The 20234-nt window shown below is 38.9% G+C and overlaps 1 protein-coding gene across 1 annotated transcript in view; it reads right to left on the bottom strand.

The window, feature by feature from the left end:
- Positions 1-2428: 2428 nt before the first annotated feature.
- LOC764376 (probable GPI-anchored adhesin-like protein PGA55) overlaps positions 2429-20234 on the bottom strand; it is a 44530-nt gene continuing 26724 nt past the window's right edge. Inside the window, exons 5-8 of the mRNA XM_011678074.2 lie at positions 15010-16068; positions 11368-12169; positions 3557-3663; positions 2429-2671 (exon numbers count right to left, since the gene is read on the bottom strand). Coding sequence (XP_011676376.2) covers positions 2462-2671; positions 3557-3663; positions 11368-12169; positions 15010-16068 — 2178 coding nt within the window. The 3' untranslated portion in view covers positions 2429-2461. The remainder of the gene's footprint in view (positions 2672-3556; positions 3664-11367; positions 12170-15009; positions 16069-20234) is intronic.

Raw genomic sequence — 20234 nt, 5'->3', positions numbered from 1 at the left:
TTGCTCCTGCACTATGTAGCAAAAAGATGATTCCCCACCCCCCTCATATTCTTTATACACCTTTAATTAAGGAAATATCAAGATAACCAAGCTCATGAAACAACTAGTATGAAAGATATGTATTTTCAATCTCTTTCTAGGCTTTAACGTTCGGGGAAGAAATATTTGCAAATAAAAAGGAAACTTCCGGTTACCCCTGTACGTTCATATCTAACGTAGATGTTACATTGTGTAAAGAGGATGTCATCTTTTTTTATTCCTTAAACGTCGGGTTCTCCGACAAAATTCCCCTGTGGTTGATTTCAACTTAAGTCCGATTCCTTACTTTACTCAAAATGCCAATCACAATTGCTACGTAAAGGATTAAAGGAATATTGATATTGTTTAATACGGCGATTTATATACACCAATTTTTCTTGGTTTTCTTTCACAGGCCAATTTACCGAATATTCGCGGATCCAATACATAGAACTAAGGAACTAGACGTAGTACTAAATAGTATGCTGGTATTTTGTTCATGCATATTTATTATTTAAAGAATTCAGCCCCCCAAAAACCCCTTCTCTCCAGACTCGCACCCTTTTGATTGTGTGCACTTATACGCAAGTAGAGATGTCGAAACCTTACACTTCTTTACATTCACCCAGACTAGTCATGAAGATGAAGGGGGCAACACGGGGCAATTTTTCTTCTTGGAATCCATGTTGTTTGGTCAAGAAGTAATGAAATGGGGCAATACAATATTACCCCCACCCTCGTTGATCCGCCAATGTCCTTGCTTAGTTTTACTTTATTATTTCCTCAATCTTCAAAGTCATAGCAATGCACGGTTCCATGAATAAGACAGAAAACACCAATCACTATGACGTCATAATCATGACTACCTATCTTTTAGGTTTCACGGTGATAGATCATCAACATAATCTGCTCAAATTCTCTACCGTTTTCTTTCCTCTTGGAACTGTGCAACGCTCTCCTTTTCAAGCTAACATCTTAACATGTGTCTTAGACACGTTTCTTTTAAAATCCTTTAGGAAGCTTATGACGAACCTATAGCCATCTCGTTAAAAATGTTCCAAAAAACAGATACCAAATAAAGTTATGAGACCAGGGGCTAGTTTTCATGTTATAAATTACTATACATGATTAGGTATTAATGTTCAACCCTTGCAAGGCTGATCTTCAAGTTACTCGATTGCACTAAATTCTGATATAATTATGAAGTTGTTATTAAATTTAAAGAATGATTAACGATTTCGGCATTTCTCTATATATTCCCATATTGGTCGATCAACATTATATTTCCAAAACAACAGGAAAATGCGATTGTACTATCAGTCACAAACAAGTTCTGAAAACCATCTCTTATTTACATAACTACTTTAAAATAATATTAAACCTTATCTTCTTGTTTTAATGTCAATTGTTTCTTTTTATTTGATTGGAGGTGCCTAATTTTCAAATTAAATAAACATTAATATTGCATGCATGGTCATGAAACTAACAGAAGGTACATATTCATTTGTTAAAATCATATTCATTCATGCAACTTCATTCTTTTACCATATTCGGAGATCACTTCAGACCATCATATATTTCATATTGTTATATATCTTTTCTATTTACAGAATTATATCTATTTGATAAAAAATCGTCGTTTTATACAGAATCTCATAAAATTTACAATTTTTTAAAAAGGTAATTCTTGAAGTTGATAAAAATATTTTTGCACTTTGTTTTTCTCAATACACGTATAATACAATACAAAATCACACAGCTATTTAGCGAACATGTTTGTATATAGTGCCTACTATACAGCATTTCCTTAGGCCCTACTATACGATAAATTCTTAAATTTGTGAAGATTATGTTGGCGAACGGACATCTTTAGACTAATCCCGCAAGATCAGAGCGGTTTAATCAATAACATTTGCTCCGTCGCAATCCTTACCAGGAATCATGGTCAAGAGTTCCTGAAGAACTGCTAGTTGAACTGCCTACCGCTTTTTAGTAGGATTATTCGCGAATGGAATTAAAGTCAACTAGGCTAGGCTAGTAGGGTTCAGACTTTCTAAAGAAACAGACTATTACATTTCCCGCAATTATTGTCTAATCTTGATCATAATCTTTAAGAACCTAATTTTGCCGTTAAAAGGCCAGGGTCTATAGAGTTCTCGTTGAATCAAGGGTTCTTCCGTTAAGTTCAATATGAAGATCCAAGTATGGAGTCGATATTGGGCTGCATGGGCTTGCGAAGATTGGACTTTCTCCAGAAACATGATGGCGTTATGTTATAATACATGATCATGAAGTTCAGGAATACAATTTATTCTGTCATAAAAAGGAATCAGGGTCCAGATTTTTGGAGGAACCACCAGTGCTATACTGCCATGGGTGATAACGGGATCATAGTCGGGCTAGTCTAGGCTAGAAGGACCTGGACATCCTCAAGAAACGGCCGTTATCGTCGTCTGAAGATGAACGGCTCGCCGAGATAGACTGACTCTTGATGCGGCGAGTACATGATCACGTGTTTGTGGTAGAAATCCAAGATGGCCTCCACGGAGTCGAAATCATGATGAGCGATTTGGAACTTCTTATCGTCAGTGGTCTGGATGACGTAATGGTGGACCTTGGATCCGTACAGCACAGACAGCATCAGATCTCCAGCCTAAAAATAGAGACAACAATTTAAAAAGAAAATTTTGTTGGGAGCGTATTAGAAAGATCCATTTTCTTTGTATCAAGACGTGTTGAAATTCTTTAAGCTCATTTTCCCTCCAAATTCCTTTCCTCTGTCTATCCTCCTTCGCATGACTGTGTCCCATTAAATCAATTTTGTATCGGATTGTCTTTTCGATACAAACTCTCGTTTCATTAAGAATTAATGCGTTCCAGGACAAGGCACAACCGACCCTTGCTCTCCCTCCTTTAAAAACTCGATTAGGCCTTTAATGTCCTCCATCCCCATTGCGTTCCTTTTCTTTCACATTAGAATTCAAAAGGAAACAGAATGATCTGAAAAAAAGGGGGATAATTATTGTGTGCGCCCATTTTACAGAATCACGTATCCACCCCTGTTCCAGAGTAACCTATACCATTCACCAACATCAGCTTCTTAACGTAAGAATAGTCCGACAGGGGGTGTTTCATAAAGCTGTTCGTAAAGTTACGCATGACTTTACGAACGACTTGAATATGAAGTGCCAGACAGAATGCCCAAAGTTGTTCCTGGTGTTTTAAAAAAGTTTGACTATATTTCCCATAACCTCAATTAAATTATGGCCGAAAATATACTTTGTATTAAAAATGTTTGTTATGTTAAAGATGTTAATCTACACCTGCACAATCAACTTTAGTTGATGCAGTTTAATAATGATTGAGCATTCCATTTGGCTTTTCATATATAAATCGTTCGTAAAGTCATGCGTGACTTTACGAACTGCTTTATGAAACACCCCCAGGTCTTATATTTCAATCAACCTCAAGTTGCAAGGATACTATTTAGGGTTACTCCGAGATTTGGGGGTAATGGTAATGAGAGCGTTAGATTTACCCTGTGAGAGCTATCCCGGACCAAGTACTGCTTCGACTTCCCCTGTGAAAGCATCAGGTATTCACACTCCTGTCTCAGCATCCGACCGTAATACCACGGCTGCGTCACTGTAAAACGAAATGAGATGGAGAACATTAGAAATCAATCATAAATTAATGTTTTCTGTCATCACAGAAAATAGATTCACTAAAAAGTAAGCGAGAAAGTAGATTCACTAAAAAGTAAGCGAGAAAGTAGATTCACTAAAAAGTAATCATTACCATGATTGGTTTAAACGGTACTTATTTGCATCAGTTTCATCAGTATCATGAACAAACAAATATGACATTGTAAGTTGACATTATTTTCGCTATCCATATTGTTGTCGTATTCTTATCAAGTCATAGAAAACTCATATGAATAAACATACATCACAAAATAATGAAGACGTTGCTGTTCGTGCTACATGTTGATATGGTAGTTTAATGGCGATTTTTATCTTAAGTTTTGAATCTAAGTGGCTGACAAATGCTAATTTCCATGAACTTCATTGTTTATGCCGTCCCTAAGGCTTGTTAGGGAAAAACAATGATTTGTGTATTGTTCTTTTTTTAAATAAAACATAGAAAACATAAAAATCAACTCTGACTCAATGTGTTCTTTAAAAATGCGTTTTCAAAATGAGGTCACAGGTAATACAAATATTGCATGGCTAATCTTGTGTGAAGTTTGGTAGGTTCTTAGACAATGCAAGACAAAGAGGTGTTGGAAAGAAATCAAGAAAGAAAACCACACGAGTTCCTGAGAGGAAATTTGACCTAGAACGCAAACAGGTATTCAAATCTCACATTGCTTGTGATGGTGGTCAAACGCGGCTACAACAGGTAATTTAAGTGTTAATTCTTCTTTATAGCTTATACATTTTTTCTTCAAAGTTAAACGTTACTACGCCTTGAGGAAGAAAAATATGGAAAAAAGAGTGCCTTAAGAGAGGAAGAATAAAGGTCAACTAACCAGAGACGGAAAAGGAAGAAAATGGTAGGCTTAGGCGAAGGTGAAGTGGGAAAAGAAAGGAATACAGATAGAAGTAATAGAAAACAAAACGAAAGAGAGAATTAAAAACAGACACTAAACTAGAAAAATACAGATCGAAAGAGAGGTAGACTTATAATGCACTAGGGGTTGAGATTTCATGGAAGTCGATATGGCGCGTCAAAGTAGCCAAACATTTAGATATCGTCAGGTGACTTTTGATCGGTCCCTTGGTCGTCTGACCAGAGGTAGACAGGTACACACAGGTATGACAGGGTATACCTGACCAATGGGGTAGTTACGGGGAACATGGGACACGTGCTCCTTTAACTGAATGGCTTAAAATATGAGAAGAGAGAGAGAGAGAGAGAGAGAGAGAGAGAGAGCGAGAGAGAGAGCGAGAGAGAGAGAGAGAGAGAGAGAGAGAGGGGGTGGTGAGGGAGGAAATGTGATAAGAAGAAGAAAGAAAATTTACACACCCCTCTTGCATACTTCGCTTAATCAATAGTCTTATTGCCTTGTATTTATCCACCGAATAAAATTAATGCCCCTTATGATACCAGTACCCCCCCCCCTCCATCAATGTCTGTAAGGCACGCTACGCCACTTTCTACCTGACCATTAAGACTGTCTGGCTTAAGGTCCACAGGTGATTAGTCCAGACAACAGACCACGGAGATCTGTATCATAAAAAACGGGCCTCCTAACTTTTATTCAAGCATACCATCTAGGAACAATAATTTAACCCATTGACAACTGACTTCTCTCATTCACTTGGGTTTGTTACATGTTCCAAAAGGTTTCAGCAGGCAACGAGTTAACTGGACTCTCAACATTCGCTTTAAACGGATTCTTGTCTGGATAAGTCCAATGTCACCGTACCCTGTTTGAAATCGAAGTGTTTTTAGTTTTTTGTTTCAATGTTTTTGCAACTGAATATTAAGATTACGAATCAATAGCAATGACACAAGTGGGTTAATGTATTTTGAATACTTTGATGATACAATCTACACAATTTTTCCAAGAATGAGGGATCTTAACATACCTCAAGAAACATGTTAAAACACACGTTTTTGCTAAAAACTCGCTCATCTGTTATTCGTCTCCCTTCTTTCTTACTTTTCGTAAGAAATTAATGTGATTCTTTTATCCGACGTTATATTGTTTTTATTACATCATTTTGATTTCTTAATGTATTATAAATTATATTGGTATTCCTAATCTTTTTATTTACAGCGTTTAGTGTCTCCAGTAAGAAAATGCGCTTCGGAATGGAAATTGTTACGAAAACCCGCATGCAGATGACTACCAGAGACAATATCATTAACAAATTACCATGTGTAAGTCTGGGCCCCGTCTTACAAAGAGGTGATATTGATCCGAATCAATATCAAGTCCTCCATTCAATCATATATAATTAAGTTTGCAGTCTCCCATCTCTTATGTACATAGTTGGGTTTGATATCAATCACAAATAAGTTGTGATTGATATCAACTCCTTGTAATACCGGACCCTGGTCTAATAGGCCTACGTACTTCCCCGGTGCTGGCTTTTTACAGCTCTGTTCATAAGAGTATATGTACATATAGCACCTGCATGTTCCACCCGTTTTGTAGGAATACCTAATACAGTCTTAGCTAAGAACAAAATAATGCTGAAGATCCAAATCTGAAATGTCTGCTTATTATTCATAAATGCAAGCAGAACAAAACATCGTCATCTTCCCTTTAATACTGAGGGTGTCTGCCATCTGTACATTAAAAATCACATGTTATTAACAGGTCCTAATACCGTCTCGGCAAACATAAACTCGAGTTTGTTATGCTTGTCTGTAACCGTGGAGATAGAAGGGGATTTAGCCTATCCTAAAAATTACTGGTTAATCACCTTATGATTGTCGTTTAAGGGATAATGTTACCCATACCGTAAGAATAACTTATCTCAACTCTAAGACTCGTTGTAGACTGGTCAAAGTTCTGAGATGATATTGAATTGATATATAAAGAATAAACCACGTTTTCACAATTATTTCATTAAAGAGGTAAAAAGTAGCTATTCTAAATTTGTGGGCTACAGGGCATATTGCTAGGGCGGACAAATTCAACTCGGTTAAATAGGCAATGTTTAATGATGAGGATAAATGATCGTGTGCCTTAGAGAAGAGCATGACAACTTGTAATCATATTATATCTAAATAGTTTAATCAATTTTAGTTTGTAGTATGATGCGAATTGAAAGAAAAGTAGGCCCATATTCTTACCCCCAGCTCTCAACTATTGAAACATAAATGATAAGCAAAGAGAGATGAAGAATTGAAGAGGAGGAATGAATTAGAGTGGGAGAAGAGACTGAGAATTTTTGGAACAGCATATTATGCTGGCCAAATTCTATGAATACGATGACAACTGAATTGTAGGTTAAAGATTCAATTCTCGTTCTTTAAGTGAGTTGATTGAAACGCACGAGTGGGACAAAACAATACATGTGAATCTGAGTCGAACTTTCGATGACCCTAGGAAAATTTGAGACTGAGTCATAGTATGTCTAATTTCCTGACTAGTTTTCCCCTCTCGCCGTCCCCCTAAACATTGCTTCATCTCGTCCCCCATAACCTCGCAATCGTTTATTCCCAACTCGGTCGTAAGCAACGTGATAACTTGCAGGAACATTATACACGGAGGACAAAACACTAGTTTTTCTAGTGTTCCCCACGAAACAGGATTGCAAAGACTTTCGAGAAATAAACACAATGGCAATGTCAACACCCGAGAGTATCACTCATATAATTACATCGCGTTCGGATTATGACATATGCCACTGAAAAATTGCACGTTTCATAAGGTGATGACTGATGGACAAGCCTATGATTCAAAGTGCTTAATTTCTAGAAAGTCTTTGAGATCGTCTTGCAAAACAGGGTATGTTCATGAAGTCTACACATTCACTGTCTAATTTTGTTACTGAAATGGCCATCATAATTTGGAAGAAATTATTTAATCAGTTTGTTCGGAGGTGCAGTAATATCGTTTTCATTTATGTGTAATATTATAGAAAACTGAGAGTCAGTTCGGGGTCGTCAATAACTCCCACCTTCGCACGCCAAAAACGAAAGAAAACTCTCAGTCCTCACATCATTTTTTTGTTGAGGGGAGGGGAGGGGTGGGGAGGGGAGGGGAGGGGTTAAAGAATAAGTGTTGGCAGGCTAAGAATCAACCTGAGTCACAATCCCCACGAGTCTCTTACTTCATGACATGAGCCTAAACGACAGATGCCCTAAGAGTGCGATGCGTAACGGTGCAAACAAAATACGGTGCATACATTTCCACGTGACACGGGTTTTCTTCTTTTTCTTTTCTCCCAAACTTTCATGGTGTCATCGTCATATTTCGCTTGAAGCATAATTATACAGCTGTATCAGTCACTCTCCTCACCTCTTGCCCTCCTCTCCCCTTCTCTCTCTCTCTCTCTCTCTCTCTCTTTTTTTTTCTCTCTCTCTCTCTCCCTCTCTTCTTTTTACTATCATAATCTGTACCTATTATCTATCTCCCCATCTTTTTTTATATCTCTTTTCCCACCTCTCTTCACAATATCTTAAGCACTTTCTCCGTCTCCAGCTCTTTATCTCTTCCTTCTCTCTTTATATTCTCTCTCTCTCTCTCTCTCTCTTCTTTTCCCCTCTCTCATTCCCACCCCTCTCTCTCTCTCCCCTCTCTCTATCTGTCTATTTATCCCTCAATCTCTCCTTCTCCAATTTTTCGATTGAGCGTTAAAGGGAGTTACGGTCATGCCCCCCTTCAAACCTGTCAGCCCCTATTCCACGCGGGAACATCCAAAGATTGGACGCGCAGTATACAATTTCACGGGGTGCCTGGTTTGAATTAAGATGCACCTGGTACAACCCTCTAGGGTTATATTAAACAACCGTTTGATGGAAAACATGAAAGATAGAGCCTCCTTAGAGATCATGGGACAATTATTGTAAAGAAAGGAATAATGCGAGATAACAGACGATTGCTTAAGAGAATTTTCCCTCACTTCATGGAAAAAAAAGTGATTGACTTGTCACATGTTCCTTGGAAACTACTTGTAGAACATGCGTTAAAACTTAAAGATCGACTTTGCTTGCACTCGGGTTGTATGACCCACTTTCTTGCGACAGTTGCTTCATGGTTAGTTTTCTATTTACGAAACAAAACACCTTATTTCAACCCTGGGCTATACATAACCCTAAACCTAAACCTAGCCTAAAACTAAATCACAACCCTAACCCTATACTTTTGATGAAATAAAGTCCGGAGTAAATGTTGCTGATGCAAGTGTCACACATAATCATGTATATAGTCTCTAGCCAATATTATTTGTGAAAAGGCGATTGTAACATCAGGAATTGATACTTCAGTCAGAATATGCAGAGGGGCACCAGATTCTTGACCAAGGATAACATTCACATTTGATGTTACAGAGAATATTCCGTCTCAACAGAACACAATCAAAGAGAAAGATTACAATTTTACAAGAATATATATCTATGCCAATTAGCAAGCTTATATCAGAGCATTATGTGGATTTGGAGAAGAGGCCAAAGTAAGAGTCCTATATGAAAATCGCAGTGCGTGCGGTTGGTTCAAATGCAAGCATGATTCTATGCTTTTGATATGTTAAACCATCTTTCATTGTATAGATCAACAATGCAATAAAACCGAATCGATACTGAATGAGGATGATGTGTGTCAATGAATCATTCTATTTAGTATTTCAGACATCCACTTTTATGCAAAGACACGTTGAAGCGCTTCTCATTTTACTCTTACGGAATTGAACTTTCTATCATTTTATGCTGGTAATAACAAAAAAAAAAGAAGAGTAAATAAGTTGGAATGATCTTCTTCTCCATCATCTTCAAAGTTTATGATGGCTGGACGTCATTAGACTCTAGTAAAGAAAACCCACAACAAATAACATAATAATACAAGCCTTGGCCTGGCTACCCCTGTGTCAGAATACCAGCCAATATAACGAATGAAGAGTTTTTTAAGTTGTGAATCGTTTCTTCAAACTACAAGTTATGAATTTGAAGCATTTTTATATCGATAATATCGATAATAATGTGGCTTTACCAAATTGACACATTATAAGACATTTTAATTCTTTCTGAAGCTTGTGACCTACGGGTGACCCTAGCCATCACTCGGCTGCATACACGGGCTGCAACCAATCAACTTCCTTCTAGACTTCAACCATCCTTCTTCTCCTGCCACTGACATTAAGAACTGTTTCCGGAGTCATCATTTCTTCCCTCCCTTTTTCGGTACCTCCATTTTCTTCTACTCCCCAGCAGGTAACATACAAATCATATACTGATCATAATGATCGGCCCCTTAGTGTAAACATTATTGTGATAATCAAGGGCACGGGTTCTACCAAACCTGATGAACTCTTTCAACCTACTTGGATAATCTTTAGCTTAAGCCCTTTTTTCTGGGGCGCCACGAAAGGCATTCCGTTATCTCTTAAAAGGTACATTTGATGTTTTGTGATCTTTTGGGCAATTGATGGTAGTTTTTGATATATGAGTGAACATATCCTGTTTGTGTTGTTGTTGCTTTATGGACACTTTAGGCAGACCTTTAAGAAAATTTAATCAGACCCATGTCAATAGAGAATTACATCTCTTTTCTTTTCTCCCTAATGAATGCAGCATCATCATGATTAAGTCGACCCCTAAAGTTACCCATGTTCAGAAGAACCCATCTCCTTTGGCATGGAGACGATATAAAGCATAGTGCATGGGACGACCAATATTATTCTATATAATTTAATTTACAATGTGTCACTTTGAAACGGTGCACTGGTTGGAGGATCGAAAAGGTAGCACACTCTTTGCAAGTTCATTATCGGCAATGTTTTGGGGCGGCCCTGCCCTCACTAATCCCCCACTATGCTCCTGCACATCGTGCCCCTTTCCTGCCCTTGGAGAGGAACACGTGACTATGTGAAGAACTCCGCAGTCCCCCGAAAGCCTCACTGTGTACGTGGTCTAACAAATCATTCCTTGACGTTCGGGGACTTCCAAGTGCTTCGCAGAGTCACACGTCTACACGTGACAATGCAAAGAACTCCGCGGTTCCTGAAAGATTCCGAGTGTTGTCGATCTGACATGTCATTCCATGTCGGTCGGGGACCTCTTGTAATCCACGCTTGTTTTTTTTTTATTTCTAAATTCATATCGCATGTCTTCGATTGCTTTAATGCTTCTAAACTATCTCTTGAATCAATTACGAGATGACATATGCATCAAGGCGTTCAACAAGTCTTGTCAGAGAAACTTAAAGGAGAATTGAATTACCACAAATTAGTAAACTCCGTGTTGCTTTTGTGGGTTCATTGTGTCTTGACAGTACCAAGTTCATGTACAAATCATGATCTATCTTTGTGACTCTGTGCCACGCCCAATACATCAATGCACTATTGCACTCCACCTTGTGTTAATCTGTCAACAAATACGTGGCAAATATGAGGTATTAGCATGTGGGCATTATGTTCGCTTTATGGCAAATTGATATAGGCCTAGAGGTATAAATATGCCATGCAGAAAGGCGATAAATATATTTAATTTTACAAATAGTTTGATACTTTATGCGTCACTATCATTCTTTTCGATTTCCTACTATCATGCCTAACAAAGTTATAACCTGAGAAAAGTTGTATAACACCTCGAATATAGACATATACACGGTGTCAGACTTTAAATTCATTAAAGGTTGGTGTTTTACTCAGAATACCAAACAAAGAAGCTTACCGTGTGTAGGTATAGGCTGATCCTTGCTAGGGGAGCTTCTGAGAAGACGGCCGGTCGCTTTGGAAAGACTACCACCACTACTACCATTGGTTCCGCTTCCTCCTCCAGCCCCTCCTTGGGCCCCGCCCATGCTGCACCCTTCCATTCCGATACTGTTGGTTTGCACCAACGGACTATGATGACTGCTCCTGGATTCCTTGACCTGTTGCGAAGTACCGCTGCTCCTGTCCGACGACGACGACCATCCTTCCTTCGCTGACTGCGAGATGGCAGAGTTCCTCAACTCCTTGGAGGCATGTCCGTTGGACATGGCGCGTACATCCTTCCGTGAATCTGACTTCGTAGTCGATGATGTGCTGTCTCGGTTGTAGTGACCCGGATGCGATGATGCGTTTCGACTGAGCGAGACGTGGGATCCGCTGCTGCTTCTGTCTTGCGAGCATCCCCCGACGTTGGTCCGCGGGGGTTTCTCCACGACACCTCCCTGGCTGCAATGCGACCCAGAGACTCCAACAGATGATGAGTTGCCATGGGAACCGTGTTTGGGAGATAGTTGGGGTCCCCTGTGATGGTGGTTAGGGCTGCCTCTCCCTGTAGGTGAATGGGATGATCCTGATAGTGATGACGGGCTGCAAGTCGCTTGAGAGCTCTGCTTGGTACAGGGAGATGCCAACTGATTGTTGCCGTCGAGTGATGAGAGTGAATGACTGGAGGAGGAGGGTGAACTGTAGAAACGTGGAGCAGGGACAGGTCTCAGCTCCGTGCTGATTCGGGGTGAGTCACTACTGCTGAGGGGACGTTCCTGCAAGTAAACAACCAAAGACATGAGGGAACAGTCAAACAAAAAATGTATCGTCTCTTTTTTGTATACATGTCCTTCATGTCAGTTATTTCACTTTCAATTACTAAAACGTTTGAATGCCTATCAAAACATTTCGTGTACATACAGGGTATCCTTCGAGATTGAATGCCGATGCAATTCTTTCGTTTACGATTGCGTCCACAGTATATCTCGAAAATTGATGATGATAATCCGTCACACAAAGTTTTTACGAACATAATTGAATATATACGTGGCATGGTTCTAAATGAGTGGTATGATATTCTTTACTATCTCTGCTATATTGATAAGGCCTGTCCTAGGTGCTTGTATTCAATGAAGGTTCATCGGCATGTTGTTGGACAATTAAATTTGAAGTTTGTTTGAAGGGGAATACAGATAAGGATGAAGGTAAGGACTATCGTATCACATGCATCTGATTCGCCAATTCGTAGAGATGATCTTACATTGATCAAGTTGATTCGTAGTACCTACAGCCTACCGTTTATGGAAACTTCCATGAGAAGGTAATGCTAGACATGCTTGCATGTAATAGGCGTAGGCTCCGAGCCTGATATTTCGAAACTTAAATGCTTTACGCTAAGGAAAGTTAACCACGTTATATCAGCTCACCCTAAACGCTTGCCAAGATTTGAGTCAGGGGATAAGTGGGCCGTGTAGGAGAGGTGATTTCCTCATGAAACATCGACAACGTAATGTGTGGCATAACGTATACTCTTCGACATTCGCCTGTACTTTATAGACATCGAATGAGGTATGATAATTCCCTTTTCTTTCCTATTTTAAATTCCATTTCTTTCCGATCCCATCTCAAGTAATGAAAATGTAACAAACAAATCAACTGATTTCAATCAATAAATTTGTACAATTGGAACATCAAGACGTCTTTACTAACATTCGTATATTACAGTTGAAAATGGAATTTACGTAAAGTTTTACTTTGTTCTCCATAACCTCTCAGATACTCTTGAATGTCTACCGTTCTTTCTATTGGTCCCTTCTCCCCCTCAATGCTGCGGTCTCAATTTAACAGTCCCATTTCTCTTTATTTTATAAATAAATAAAAAGACACGTCCTTGAATTCTGCATGGAAGTTTTCAGGAGCTTGAGGGAGCCAAAGAAAACATAACGTAACTATGACTAAATCTCTGGCATATACCGCGGGTTTGTTCGTCAAACCTGCAAACAGGCGATCAGATATGACAAGGTGTTTTTGGATTGGCGCCAATTGTTGGCCAATCGCTACCTGAGATTACGTTCTGGATTGGACGCAGAGAAGGTCTGTCGCAACTGAGCAGTTGTGTCAAGTGTTGAATCCCAAGATGCTGTGATCAAAGATAAGGTTTGGCCAGGGTGTGCAACTGGTGTTTGGGTTGTGTTTACAAACAGTCGCTAAATTAAAAGGACAAGGTCTGTTGCTGTGTAGATGCTGGCGAGTTCAGCTACTTTTTGACCTCGACGAAATGGATCTAAGAATTAGAGAATACAACTCTGTTTCCAGCTTGCGAAGGGCAACAAATGTACAAGATAATATGTGTAGACCTATGTCGATAATCTGAAAGGGGAAGGGATGTGCGTTGCTTTAAAAATTTGAACCAGTCCCAGGTACACGTTCCACTTAAGCCAATGGGAAATACCTCGTATATATTCGGATTTGTTAAATGGATGGAGAATGTTGGATGAAGCTCATAAGTTCTGTTGTGCGTGTGTGTGTGTGTGTGTGTGTGCGAGTGTATGAAAACACTTCCAAAGGAGTCTCGTATTAAAGTTTGCACTTTCTATAACATTTGAACTCTAAGGTGCATCACTATATTATTTAAAGAAGTGTGACTTTAAGCATGGTGCGATGGATGATGCATGGTAGAACGATGCTGTTCTGAAGCCAAAAATAGCCACAGAATCCAGTAAACGCTGATTACGGATATTAGCTCATCAAATCCCGGAGGATATAACAAACTGAACGACTCATGCAGGCTGGCAATTTTGAGGAAAAAAATTCTGAAGATTCTGATTATATAAAACGCCGTCTGCAAAGAGCATTTATAGGGTGCATGGATTCAAGCAAAGGTGAGTTTATTGAACAGGTTCATTTTAGGGCCGTATTAGTCAAAAAAATAAAACTTGAATGTTTGAGACAATGTACAGTCAGATTGCCAAGGTATGATCAAGAAGTTACTAGCCATGCTTATCATCGTGTGTGTTCTTTGGAAGGTTTCCAGTGCTTCCTTCATCACGTAGGTATTTCAGCTATTCTTGTGATTAACCAATGTCTTCATTTCGGATATGATTATGAGATTGAGATTGTTTATGTATAAGATTGGGTCTTAGTACTGGAACTTAAACTCCACGCTAGCCTAAAATGGTGGTCATGTCTAAGGCCTCGGCCTGGACCACATTAGCTGTCGATTTTTTTAACACATCAAATACTATATCTCTACGCATATCTTAACTCAATCCAATCCAATCCAATCCGATCCAAAAGATATTTGATATAGCGCCTTTTTCTTTTTCAAGTCTCTTTCAATCCGATTTGGTTATCTTTCCACCCATCAGTCTGCTAAGTAGTTTCCAGAAATATAATGTTTGGAAATAGTCGTGTGGTTGCGTTTATAATCAGTAATACTTTATAAAAGATGTAATGGTTTTGTAACAAACAAGAATGCGTTTGCTTGAAAGAAGAATCTTACGATGTACCGTAAGAAACAGCACGAACAAATGTATTTAGCACAATGATAGCAACCTAAAGTAAAGTTAGTGTATTTGTTTAAATAAATGTTATACATCACTAAAACAATCCCTACCGAATGTAATCCTGAAAATCTATCATCGAGGACGACGTTTTCGTAGCGATGGCCGTCTCCCTTGGGTTTGAAAGCGACGTTCATGTACGTTTCGTCACCCGACGAATCTCTCGCTCCTGATAGAAAGTCAAATGAGAGGTTGAAGTGATGCGGCGGCGACGGCACCGGTCGCATCGGACACGTCATGCTGTCGAAAGCAGATGCCTCTGATGCGGACTCCCTGCATCTTTGGTTCCGCGGGAGGGGTACGGGTTTCCTGGTAGAAATTGATCCCCTGTACTCATGGTCCATGTAAGAAGGAGAGTCTGGTGACCCACAGTAGTCACGACTTCTGGTCACTGGAACAGCGGGCACTGGTCTGTAGCCCGATGAGCATGGGTCGTCAAAACACGTTGGTGAGTTGCTTCCTGAGGAATGATTATCAAAGTCGTACGAATCGTTGTGGAATCGTCCCGTGAGTTTTCTCCTCGCGAATGCCTGCTCTAACTCACTTCTATGCAGTCGTCTGCTAACAGGTGATGCAGATTGTTTTGTGGGTGACGGTGTCTCGCAACGTGGCGATTCTGTACCCGATCCTGAGCCGCTGTCACCACCTCCAAACACAAAATGTTGCCTCGTCGCAGTCGGTGAGCACTCTGGTTCAAAGACATTATCATAGGCTTCACCCGTGGACGACTTCCTTCTGACTTTCATCCGCATTGCCTGCATGGCTTGACCAAGCTCCGTGGATGGGGCCGACCTTGTCAAACCCTGCAGATCCTCGGACGACGACTCGTCGTGGGGCGCTTCGTTTGACACCCAGTAGCCATCAGACATCGCGTCCTCGTAGTCCCAGAACCCTTCCTCAGCCTCAAAGTCGTCTTCCATCCACAACTTGTCCCTCGCGGGCAGTGTCCGGGTCTTGGACGGTGGCGATTCCCGCCTCTCCTGGTGTGCCTTGATGGCGTCTGCGAGCTCGGCCTCGGAAGGGAACTTTCGTGAGCGAGTCGGTGTAGACAGGGCACGTCTCCGGGGTGGCGAAGCGGGTGGTGTCTTGGTGTTCTGTTGTTGGTGCGTTTGCTGAGGACGAAGCAAGAAAAGGGAAAATGGAGTTTGGAATTGAACTGTAAGTCACTCAGCTCTCTATGTTCTCGATGATGCTGTATATGACGATTATGAAAATCATCCTTCTTATAACGAAAGACCGTCTATCTGCTAAAGTTGTAATTAAAGTACGAAATGAGTAATTAAATTTTGTTCTCAAATCGTTATCAGTTTTATGTAAACCAAAAGTTTGCAAGTTGTTACAGGTGCGAGTCAATCAAAGTAGTTCCAACATTAACGGCGTATAGCTTCATCATTCTGTTCTGTTATTGAAAAATTATATTCATGTAATTTTCCATCAATAATTCATAATATATATGATTTACCACTGACTAGAAACCTTTGACAGTTTTCCAGATTAAGTGTAAAACAAAACTCCATTTTCCTTGTCTTGACTCATCCTTACACTAAACTGTAACATGCAAATTACAGAAAACCTTTTATTCTAGAAAACCTCTATGAGAATTCAAACATTTTATATTATGACTTAAAAATAATCATCGACGAAGAAGCAAAGAAAATTCCTATTGGGTACGAATAATCATATATGGTCTACATGTATTCTTCAAGAGTTCATTCATAGATACTTGTGCCAAAGTGTATATTTTGTTAAAAACACTTGTCGAACTTAAAATAATATTGTTTCAACCAAATCAAACAAAATTTGTCATGCATTTTACATCCAACAGTATAGAAAGGAACCTTGTTGTTATTAAAACGCAGAGTACATGCATTCATCCTGATAGTTATAGACGAAAAGGTTCAGAAAAGAAAGTAAAATACCCATACTCTTAAAAAAGAGAAATAAATACATTTTACTCGTGTTCATGCTTGTACGGTCAACAGGGTCAATGAAAAGAGCGATCTTCTTGATTCACAAGATGTAGATAGAAATATTGCCAAGTCATTTCTGAGCACCGGTGTATAAATCCTTAGATTATGAGCAGTTCAGGGGCCGCTTAACCCTCCCAGGGTTGATAACCTACCCTTTGTTGCCCTGGTCATTTCAGATTGGTCAGTAATGACCTCGCTAGAGTCACTGCCCAGACAAAATTATTCTATTTTTATTTCATTCGTAAGAATGGGGCCCTTCCGTGATTGCTGGCCGAATCTCACATACAAATAAGATGTTCGCAACACCTTCTGCCGATTAATTAGTTCTGCAAGTCATTTTGTAAATGAGTAATATCACTATACATAGCCTGGTTATCACTTCGTAGTTTGGTATGCTTCGGGTGACCTCACAGAGATTGTAAAATAGTTCCTAGAGACAAAAACCTACCTCACGATTGTTTCATTCAGTCAAGCAATAAAAACATGCAGCTTTTGATATGGATTCTTCCTAAATAACTAATGTTTTTTGGGGGTATTTTCATTAAAAAAAAAACAGTTTTCTTCAACCAGGGTATAGATACCTAATGGTCTTATATCGACTCGCGTCTTTTCTGTACCATGAAAGTGCTGGTTTATACAGCAAAAGGAGTGATCGGTGTAACCCCCTCCCCCCTCGTTTGGAGGCATCGGAATTACACTTGCAGAGTGTCAAAAGCTGTGCGGGTGTCCAGGTACATTTGGATACGCCAGTGCATTGATCATACATGTTAAAACTTATTCAAGTCCCAATGAAGGTTTCAAAAGACATCCAATAGAACGTGAGAAAGCTCATGACCTTTAAGTAATTAGCGACTGTGACAGATGGTCAAGACACTAGCTCAATATAGCAACCAAATAACATAACCCGAGCACCCCCCCCCCCACGAAAAAAGTTACAAATGCTTCTGTTTTCGAAATATTTGCCTTCTAAAATACATGTATAAGCTTTTATTCCCCATACTCTTTCAGCATTTGAGATTCTTCCCTACCAAACATGAAACAATACCGACATTTTATTCTACAAAATCTGAAAAGTCGTCAGTCCTGCTAAAACAGCTTCCTTAAATTTCAATTAAATTCAAGTGAAACTGAAACGATGTAAATGAATAAAAGAAATCGAATAAAATACTTGAACTAAACAAATAAAGATAGAACAAAAAAAGAACAAAACATGCAGAAGGGTCCGAAAATGAAAATCATAAACAATATATTCATCGAATACTTCTACGCTTGATACTTTATTAACAGCTTTACTCTAAAGAACAACTTAAGTTGAACAACAAAACGTAACAAAACATAATGGAAATAAAATATACAATGGAATCGTATTACTTCTTGTATTATATAACAACGTGATAACAAAACACTAATGAAAATAATAAGATCTTCTGTTATAAAACGCACATCAACATATATTTTCAAAATCATAAACATAACAGTAAATATAACATTTCATTCATGCCATACAAACACAACCTTTCATTCGTTTCAAACAAAACAAAATAAAAAAATTGCATATTAATGTTCCTTGTGCCGTTCAATTGAACGTTCAGTATAAACTCAAGTGAGAAAGGAGGTCATAACAATACAATGACATCCTTGAAAACTAAATATATAGGTCTGACTGTGGGAGGTGTGTCTTTATAGTCGGGTAACGTAAATTACCCTTTTTAAAATAGAATTTATAACGTCCAGCTATGGCATTGACCAATATACTTTCAAGGTATAGGCCTTCTCAATTATACATGCGTTAGTTCGCAGTAAAAGGCTCTGAGTCTGACCTTGCTTTGTGAGTTCATTGTGATAGATTCGAATCCGTACGCGAGAACTTATAATATTAAATGATATGATAATGATAATAATCACAATAATATCAATAATAATAATAATGAGTAAAGCAATAGTATTGTAACTAATTATAGCAGTAGTATTGGTTGAAGAAGTAGTAGTAGTATTAAGTAGTAGTGTACACAGTTAAAAATTTTGTGAACAAGTTGTTTAAAAGTTTAAACAACTCTTGATTAACGGGTGACCTGATCTGAAAGTTGTTTAAAATGTTAAGCATCTCGAGTTGTTTAAAGTTTAAACACTTAGTTGATCAACATTTTGAACAACTTGTTTAAAATCACAATTTAAACAACTGGTGTTGTTTAAAGACGGTTGTTTAAAATGGAGCTGTTGTTCAGTGGGGTTGTTTACACCAACTGGGTTGTTTAAAGAAAGTTGTTTAAAAAGGAGCTGTTGTTAAGTGGGGGTTGTTTACACCAACTGGGTTGTTTAAAGAAAGTTGTTTAAAAAGGAGCTGTTGTTCAGTGGGGATTGTTTACACCAACTGGGTTGTTTAAAGAAAGTTGTTTAAAAAGGAGCTGTTGTTCAGTGGGGGTTGTTTACAACAAAAGGGTTGTATAATGGCGTATAATTTGGGTTTGATACTCTGAATAAGTGCACCACTACTTCTGGGTCTCTATATTATAGGTATATGAAGACTAACAATATGGCAGGGTAATTCTGCAATTCATGAATTAGCGCCAAAACAGTGCCCATTTTGCATGAGCACGCAAGCACGCACGTATAAACTGCATTATATAGGGATGCATGCAATCTCTATGGCAAGGAATTTAGCACACGTTATAACCGAGTGCGCGATCAGTGCCGCACTGCATGACGCGACGATTTTAAGTCTACCTATATTCTGACATTTGCGTACAGATACTGAAAATTTCAACTGTGAACTTACGCTATAAGTTAAAAACTTCAAATTGGTTAATAGAAAAGTGATTTCAATTAAGCCATTGAATCCCCAGTCACTTAGAAGCGCGTCGGTAGCTTGGTCGGCCATGATGTGTGTTGTGTTGTGGGTTGGAAAGTAATAACTATTAAGCTAAAAATGGAGCCTGCAGAAACACGTGTGGTTGCTTTGGTAGTTTAATTCAGACCCAATATCCATGCGCTTTTACATATGTATCAATCTGTGTAGTCAACAGAAGACCCTTGCATACACTTGCATTGTGAGTATGCATCTAATATGAATAACAATGAGCTGTGCCTAAACAGCTGCACTGCATTGCTAAGTGGCATGTTAATTTCAATTGCATGTCAGTTTCAAGGAACCTGTTTCTAAACATAACAATGTGAAATAAAGCTTTTAGCCAACGCGCACTTTACTGGCACGAGACACATGACGTCATATATAAACAACACTGTCTAAAAGCTCTCGTATAGTAAATATAGCAGTCATTAAATTTTAAACAGCGAATGTTCAACAAAAT

Source organism: Strongylocentrotus purpuratus, unplaced genomic scaffold, assembly GCF_000002235.5.
Source record: "Strongylocentrotus purpuratus isolate Spur 01 unplaced genomic scaffold, Spur_5.0 spur5_scaffold_2, whole genome shotgun sequence".
NCBI classification, from domain to species: domain Eukaryota; kingdom Metazoa; phylum Echinodermata; class Echinoidea; order Camarodonta; family Strongylocentrotidae; genus Strongylocentrotus; species Strongylocentrotus purpuratus.
The sequence above is the reverse complement of the archived record's forward strand: the minus strand, read 5'-3'. Positions and strand labels throughout refer to the sequence as shown.